General features: G+C 62.8%; 1 protein-coding gene across 1 annotated transcript in view; it reads left to right on the forward strand.

The window, feature by feature from the left end:
* ARHGAP39 (Rho GTPase activating protein 39) overlaps positions 1-8,436 on the forward strand; it is a 56,312-nt gene that overhangs the window by 36,280 nt on the left and 11,596 nt on the right. Inside the window, exons 4-5 of the mRNA XM_007464523.1 lie at positions 10-1,366; positions 3,206-3,767. Coding sequence (XP_007464585.1) covers positions 10-1,366; positions 3,206-3,767 — 1,919 coding nt within the window. The remainder of the gene's footprint in view (positions 1-9; positions 1,367-3,205; positions 3,768-8,436) is intronic.

An 8,436-nucleotide genomic window follows, 5' to 3' on the forward strand; every position in this document is an offset into this window, starting at 1 on the left:
CCCCACCAGGACCTCCTCGCTCCGCTGGAACTCGGGCACCAAGGAGCGCATGCTCATCAAAGTTGCCGACAGGGAGCCCAGCTTCCTCTCCCCCCAGGGCAACGGCTACCCCCTGGACAGCCAGCCCAGGGGTCGCTCCCGCAGACCCTCCGGGGGACAGCACTCGCCCAGCCTACAGACCTTCACCTCCGACGCAGACGGCCCTGTCTTCTCAGAGCGGAGGCCGTCACCCTTCCTGAAGAGGGCTGAGCTGGGGAGCTGCTCCCCACTGCTGGCCCAGCCCCGCAAACCCGCCGCCGACTCCCAGCCGTCCTCCCCGCGTTACGCCTACGAGCCCCCCCTCTACGAAGAGCCCCCCGTGGAGTACCAGGCCCCCATCTATGACGAGCCCCCCATGGATGTGCAGTTTGAGGCCGGCGGGGGCTATCAGGCCGGCTCGCCTCGGCGGTCTCCCAGCCGCAAGCCGCCCAAGCAGGCCTCCGCGTCGCCCTACCAGCAGCTGGTGCTCACCAGGCAGAAGTGCCCCGAGCGCTACCTGAGCCTGGAGTACAGCCCGGCTGGCAAGGAGTACGTCCGCCAGCTGGTGTATGTGGAGCAGGCCGGCTCCAGCCCCAAGCTGCGCGCGGGCCCGAGGCACAAGTACTCGCCCCACCCAGGCGGCGGCTCCCTCTCCCTGCAGCCCAGCCCCTGCCTGCTGCGCGAGCAGCGCCTGGGGGTCACGTCCGGGGACTACAGCAGCATGGAGGGGCCCGAGCTGCGGTCCGCCCAGCCGCCCGCGCCACTGCCCCAGGCCCAGGACGATGCCATGTCCTGGTCCAGCCAGCAGGACACCATGTCCTCGACGGGCTGCTCCCCCAGCACACGCAAGAGGAAGAGCAGGAACCCCTCTGCGCGCCGCACCCCCAGCGCCCCGCCCACCGAGGGCCCTGGGGGCCACGACCCGCTCGGCCAGCAGCCCCTGACCGAGGAGCGGCCCCCGTGCGGCCCCAGCCTGGCGCCCACGAGGCGTGCAGAGGGCGAGGCGCGTGAGGGGGACGGGACCCGGGGCGAGGCTGAGCCCTTCCTGGCTCAGGCCCGGCTGGCCTGGGAGGCACAGCAGGCCCGCTTGCACATGAAGCAGAGGGGCAGCTGGGACTCACAGCAGGACGGCTCGGGCTACGAGAGCGACGGGGCCGTGCCGCTGCCCATGCCTGGGCCTGTGGTGCGCGCCTTCAGCGAGGATGAGGCGCTGGCCCAGCAGGAGAGCAAAAGGCACTGGCAGAGGGCCGCCTCGGACCGGCTCGCCTTCCCCCAGGCCCTGCTCGAGAAGAGCGTGTCTGTGCAGACCAGCCTGGCCTCCCCGGAGCCCTACCTCCACCCCTCTCAGGTAGGGGCCAGGCCGCGGCCGGGTCCCCGGGCAGGGGTGGTGTGGCTTCACGGTTCCCAGCAGGCGTGAGTGAGGACAGACGGTAGATGCCCCCCAGACCTCTGCCAGCACGGGGGTCTCTCACCTCAGCTGCTGGCCAGGCCCCGCAGTGCTGCCAGGTCACCAGAGGGCTAGAGGCCATGCCCTGATTCCAGGCCACAGAGGCCGCCACCTGCCCACTGAGCCCTGAGCCTCTGTTCTCCCGCCTGTGAATGGCTCTCGGGTGAGGAGCTGTGCAGGTAGAGCACCAGGCGCTCCTTGGGTGGCTCAGAGCCTGGGGCCAGGGCACGTTCAGCAAAAGCCCCAGGTGGCTCCCAGAGCCCCACACTGCAGCTGGAGCCAGAGCAGAAGCCCAGCCTGTGGAGTCTTCGCTGCTCAGTGCTGGGTGTGGGCATCCACCAGGCCCTCGGGATCCTTGTGCATCTTCTGTCCCGGTTGCGTGCAAGGAGCATGGTGCCCAGGGCTTGGTGTGGCCCAGTATCCTCGTTCTCACCTCCTGGTCCCTGACCTTTCACACCAGTCTGCTGCCTGAAGCCAAGGCTGAGGGTGTGCCCTGGCCTCTGCTCAGAGCTGGCAGTGGCCACAGGGCCTCCTGGGGTCAGGATCCTCATGTCCACCCCCAGTCCTGGTGGGGAAGACGTGCCCAAGAACTACAGCATCTTAGGTGGCCAGCATCCCCCGGGGCACTTAGTGTTCCTCCAGACTGGAGAGCTCAGAGCAGCGTTTCTGTCTGTGGCTTGTAACACAGGAGGACATCAGGACAGATGGGAAGAGGCGGGGGGGTGGGGGGGGCAGGGGGTAGGTGGAGGGTGAACAGCTGCGTCCTGGGGCACCCAGCTCCCAGCATGTGACCTGGACAGCAGGACGTATGGGCTCCAGGGGCCTGACCGAGGTCCACTCCTGGCGCTGCCCAGGGAGGTACCTTCCCTGCTTTCAAGACCAAGGGTTGGGGAGGCCAGCACGGGTTTGGGGACGAGAGCCCACCTCCCAGACAGAGGGGACAGGAGCCCCTAAAGAGTATTGGGTGAGGGGCTGTGATCTGAGTGCAAGTACGTGGAGGCTGTTGGTGGCGGGGGTGGGGGTGGGGGTGCGGCTTGGGGCAACGCTCTCCCTTCCCAGCATCACGGGAGTGGAGGGCCGCAGCCCACGGCCCTCTCAGGCCTGGCTCTGCCCCTCTGCATGGCATCGCTCTTCCCGATGCCCGAGACTACAAACGCTATCTTTGTTGGGGGAAAGGGTGCAGCCGTTGTGGCCCAGAGACATTTGTGTTTCTCTGTCAAATGTGGCATCTGGGGGTTTCTGCTGCTTTGTGGGGCTAACCTTCCCATCTGAACCGGCAGAAGCCAAACAGCCACAGCAAGGCCAGTAGGAGGCAGCACCTTCCTGCGTCCACGCACGGTCCAGCTCCCTGCCTGGGGAGAGCCCTGTGAGCACTGGGGATGCAGCGTCCCCGGGCCCTCTCCCACCTGGGGCTACGGCAGCCCAAGAAGCTGACAAGACACGCGCGCGGCTCCCTCCTGCCCCCAGACCCATGCTGGCCACCCCCAAACCTTGGTCTCCAGACCAGGGCAGGCACCTCCCGGAGGCCAAGCCTGCAGGGTAAAGGCTTCTCTGGGTCCCTGTTAGACCAGTACAAGGTGCAGAGCTGGAACCCCAGGCCCGGCCTCACCCCACCCCACCCAGCCCAGGCCTCTCTCCTCCAGCAGTTTCAGGGCCTGCTTGGGGTAGGGGGGCCACACCTCTCGCCTGGCTGGGTCACGTGGGGCCCCCACCCCCTCACAGCCCCCCTGTCCTCCCCAGTCTGAGGACCTCGGCACTTGCGCCCAGTTCGAGAGCAGCCGGCAGACCCGGAGCGTGATGCCCAGCGCCAGCTGCGTGTTCCCCACCTTCACGCTTCGCAAGCCATCCTCGGAGACTGACATCGAGAACTGGGCCTCCAAGCACTTCAACAAACACACACAGGGCCTCTTCCGGCGGAAGGTGTCCATCGCCAACATGCTGGCCTGGAGCAGCGAGTCCATCAAGAAGCCCATGATCGTGACCAGCGACCGCCACGTGAAGAAGGAAGCCTGCGAGGTCTTCAAGCTCATCCAGGTGTACATGGGCGACCGGCGCGCCAAGGCCGACCCGCTGCACGTGGCCCTGGAGATCGCCACCAAGGGCTGGAGCGCGCAGGGCCTGCGGGACGAGCTCTACATCCAGCTGTGCCGGCAGACCACCGAGAACTTCCGCCTCGAGAGCCTGGCCCGCGGCTGGGAGCTCATGGCCATCTGCCTGGCTTTCTTCCCGCCCACACCCAAGTTCCACTCCTACCTGGAGGGCTACATCTACCGGCACATGGACCCCGTCAACGACACCAAAGGTAAGACCCAGACAGGACCCCTGGGCTCTGCCACCAGCTCAAGTACAGGCTGCGGCTAGAGCTTCCGTCTGCGCTGGGTGGCGCCTGGCAGCAGCAGGTACACAAACACAGCAGCCCACGGCCCTCTCAGGCCTGGCTCTGCCCCTCTGCATGGCATCGCTCTTCCCGATGCCCGAGACTACAAACGCTATCTTTGTTGGGGGAAAGGGTGCAGCCGTTGTGGCCCAGAGACATTTGTGTTTCTCTGTCAAATGTGGCATCTGGGGGTTTCTGCTGCTTTGTGGGGCTAACCTTCCCATCTGAACCGGCAGAAGCCAAACAGCCACAGCAAGGCCAGTAGGAGGCAGCACCTTCCTGCGTCCACGCACGGTCCAGCTCCCTGCCTGGGGAGAGCCCTGTGAGCACTGGGGATGCAGCGTCCCCGGGCCCTCTCCCACCTGGGGCTACGGCAGCCCAAGAAGCTGACAAGACACGCGCGCGGCTCCCTCCTGCCCCCAGACCCATGCTGGCCACCCCCAAACCTTGGTCTCCAGACCAGGGCAGGCACCTCCCGGAGGCCAAGCCTGCAGGGTAAAGGCTTCTCTGGGTCCCTGTTAGACCAGTACAAGGTGCAGAGCTGGAACCCCAGGCCCGGCCTCACCCCACCCCACCCAGCCCAGGCCTCTCTCCTCCAGCAGTTTCAGGGCCTGCTTGGGGTAGGGGGGCCACACCTCTCGCCTGGCTGGGTCACGTGGGGCCCCCACCCCCTCACAGCCCCCCTGTCCTCCCCAGTCTGAGGACCTCGGCACTTGCGCCCAGTTCGAGAGCAGCCGGCAGACCCGGAGCGTGATGCCCAGCGCCAGCTGCGTGTTCCCCACCTTCACGCTTCGCAAGCCATCCTCGGAGACTGACATCGAGAACTGGGCCTCCAAGCACTTCAACAAACACACACAGGGCCTCTTCCGGCGGAAGGTGTCCATCGCCAACATGCTGGCCTGGAGCAGCGAGTCCATCAAGAAGCCCATGATCGTGACCAGCGACCGCCACGTGAAGAAGGAAGCCTGCGAGGTCTTCAAGCTCATCCAGGTGTACATGGGCGACCGGCGCGCCAAGGCCGACCCGCTGCACGTGGCCCTGGAGATCGCCACCAAGGGCTGGAGCGCGCAGGGCCTGCGGGACGAGCTCTACATCCAGCTGTGCCGGCAGACCACCGAGAACTTCCGCCTCGAGAGCCTGGCCCGCGGCTGGGAGCTCATGGCCATCTGCCTGGCTTTCTTCCCGCCCACACCCAAGTTCCACTCCTACCTGGAGGGCTACATCTACCGGCACATGGACCCCGTCAACGACACCAAAGGTAAGACCCAGACAGGACCCCTGGGCTCTGCCACCAGCTCAAGTACAGGCTGCGGCTAGAGCTTCCGTCTGCGCTGGGTGGCGCCTGGCAGCAGCAGGTACACAAACACAGCATCTCCCAGAGGGGCACACCCTTGGGCTCCACTGGGATGCGGGGTCCTCAGGCAGCCCCTTTTCAGCACTGAGGCCCTGAGAAGAGCCACAGGCAGTTGTGGCACAGGGTCCCTCCCTGGCCACGGGCCGACAGGTGGGGGTCTGCTTGAGGACCCGTCGCACCCATGTCTCCACCAGCCGGCACCCACTCCGTTCTGAGGCTACCGTCCCGGTCACCCTGCCCGACGAGGGCGCCTGTGTGCACTTAGAGCATTTGCCCTGGCCAGGCTCGCACTATGCCTTGTGGCCGTCGTAGGGGGGCTTCTGAGGGCGGTGAGGGACATGGGCGCCCTGGCCCAGCGCTGGGTCTGAGGGGTCTGTGCCATGGGCTGTTGAGGTGCTGTGAGCTGAGCTGGCCTGAGCCGCCTCAGGCGTTCAGAGGTTGGGACCACCGTGGACAGCAGCCTGCCGACTGCTGCCTGGGGCCGAGTGCAGAGCCGCATCTGCCTGGGGTTCCTGAAGGCCATGCGTCAGGTCTGTGTGGGCCCCGGCTTGGCCTTCCTTGGGGAGGACTCTGGGCCACGGTCCTGCCAGCCAGGCGGTGCTCGCCTTGGGCTGGGCAGAGTGAGCATGGGGGTGGAGCTGCAGGCAGCACCTGCCAGTGCAGCAGGCCGTCTGCCGCCCCGTGTTCGTGAGTGTCTGCCATGCCAAAGATTGCTCAGTGGGAGTGGCCATCCATGCTGGTCTAGCCAGGGCTTTGCCCCAGCCCAGGTGTGGGGGGCTGAGGCCTGTGCACACAGTGATGAGGGCAGTGGGGGGCCCGGGGAAGGTGTGTGAAGCATAGGCACCATCCAGCACACCAGCCGTTTAGGGGCAGATCTTGGAAGCCATGAAATTTTTGCTCAGGCTTGCAGTTTTTGAAGCAGGATCACCGAACACTGCAGACGGGTCTCCCCAGGTGGCTCCCTGGATGAAGCGGGCAGCCTGGATCTGCCTCTGTCTTCTCAGACCTTCCCAGGAGCAGGTGGGCCCCCAGTGGCTTCATGGTTCACCTCAGCCTCTTCCAAAAAGGCCTTGAAACGTCCCTGCCGTGAGCTGGAGGTTTGGAAGTGTGTGTCCGCCGCTCAGCACGCAGCCCTCGGGGGCCCCAGGAGTGCTTGCTGAGTGAAAGGTGAGTGAGCAGTGGACAGAGGCCAGAGGCTCCAGGCTGTGCGCTCTCTGGCTGGGGCGTCCATGGAGAGCTGGACATGGATCAGCAGGACGTTGCGGTTTTGCACGGAGGTTAGTGCACTTTCGTCCTAGTGTCTGTGCCATAGGAGCCAGACTGAGAGAACCGAGCTTCAGCCTGGCAGCCATGGTTTTGAGGCCCTGGTGGTCTCTGCCCACAGACCACGCTGCATCTGTGTGGTCCCGCCAGCAGGGTTCTGTGTCTCTGGGATCTGGTCTTCCATCTGTGGCACAGGGTTGCCCTCCAGCCAAAGCCCTGTCTCCAGCCCTGAGACCCACTCCTGGGTGGGCATTTTCTGCCAGGCCCTGCTCGTCACTGAGCCCAGGGGAGAGGCCTTGATCTCCCTCCCACTGGCCCTTGTCGAGAACATGGTGCTGACTACCAGTCAGGAGGGCAGGCCCCATCAGCCCAGAAGAACCTAGCCTGTGCTTAGAAAAAGGAAATGCAGTCCGTCCTGGGAGCACCAACGGGGGCAGGGCTGAGCTGGCTCCCGTGTGTGGGGCCTCACCCTGAACCACACTCCCTGCCTTGGCCTCAGAAGCTTTTGATTCATTTGCCAGCATGTGTTTGACATCTGCTGTGTGGTCACCACTCCGAGGGAACAAGGTACCACACAGTGAACCCCAATTCACATGACCCCACCCCCTGGCTTAGCCTCGGCTCGCACGTGGTCACACCTTTGTACCAGCCACCACCAGGTGACTCCACAGCTTTTCTGCCCTGGACTTCCCTAAGCGTGCTGTCAGCACAGGCATCGCAGGGATGCTCCACAAAGAGCACACGGGAAGGCTGCAGACCCTGAGGGCTACATGTGCCTTCGTAGCAAGACGCTGCCTTCCAGGTGAAGATGGCAGGACGATCACGTGCATTTACTTGCATTCCACCCTGAACTCACGATAAAAGAACAGTGAAGGAATTTTTTAAAGGCAGAAAAAGAAACCTCACAAGGAGATGTAAAATGCTGCAGCAACTATGGAAAACAGAGTGGCAGTTTCTCAAAAGATTAAAAATAGAATTGTCATAGGACTCAGCAATTCCACTTGTGGGTATATACCCAAAATAATTGAAAGCAGGAACATGAACAGATATTTGTACACCCATGTTCATAGCAGCATATTCACAATAGCCAAGAGGTAGAAAGCAGCCCAGGTGTCCATTGATGGATGAATAGATAAATAAAATGTCATCTGTACACATAATGGAATTATTCAGCCTAATAGGGAAGGAACTTCTGGCACAGGCTACAACATAGAGGAATCCTGAAAACATTATGCTGAGTGAGATAAGGCAGACCCAAAGAGACAAATACTGCACGAATCAGACAGATAATTGTATGAGGTCCCTAGAGAGTAGTCAAGTTCACACAGAATGGTGGGTGCCATGGGTTACGGGGAGGGAGACATGGAGAGTTGTTTGATCCGTACAGACTTTCCCATTTTGGGAGATGAAGTGCTGGAGGTGGATGGTGGCGGCGATTGCACAGTGATACGAATGTAACTAATACCCTGAGCTGTACAGTTAAAAGTGGTTAAGATGGCAGATCTTACGTTACATATAATTTATCACAATAAAAAACACTAAAGCCCACCAGGACAAAGAGAATGGAAGAGGAAGAACAACTATGCTTTGGAAGCTGAAAAGCACATGGACAAGTGGCTGGAAACGGACTTGGCAGACCAAGAAGTGTGGATCCCAAGCATGTGGTGGGGAAGCTGACAAGTCGAGGCAAGTAGCAAACCCTAAAAAGCGCAGCAGCGGGTGAAGCCAGCTTCCTCCAGCAGTGGTATGGAAGTGGGAGTGACCATGGAGCTGGAGACAAAAGGACTAGTTGAAGGTCTGTATAAGAAGCAAAGCAGGGCCTCCCTGGTGGCGCAGTGGTTGAGAGTCTGCCTGCCGATGCAGGGTATACGGGTTCGTGCCCCGGTCCGGGAGGATCCCACATGCCGCGGAGCCATGGCCGCTGAGCTTGCGCGTCCGGCAAGGGGAGAGGCCACGACAGTGAGAGGCCCACGTATT

Source organism: Lipotes vexillifer, unplaced genomic scaffold (assembly GCF_000442215.2).
Source record: "Lipotes vexillifer unplaced genomic scaffold, Lipotes_vexillifer_v1.1 scaffold394, whole genome shotgun sequence".
Taxonomy (NCBI): Eukaryota; Metazoa; Chordata; class Mammalia; order Artiodactyla; family Lipotidae; genus Lipotes; species Lipotes vexillifer.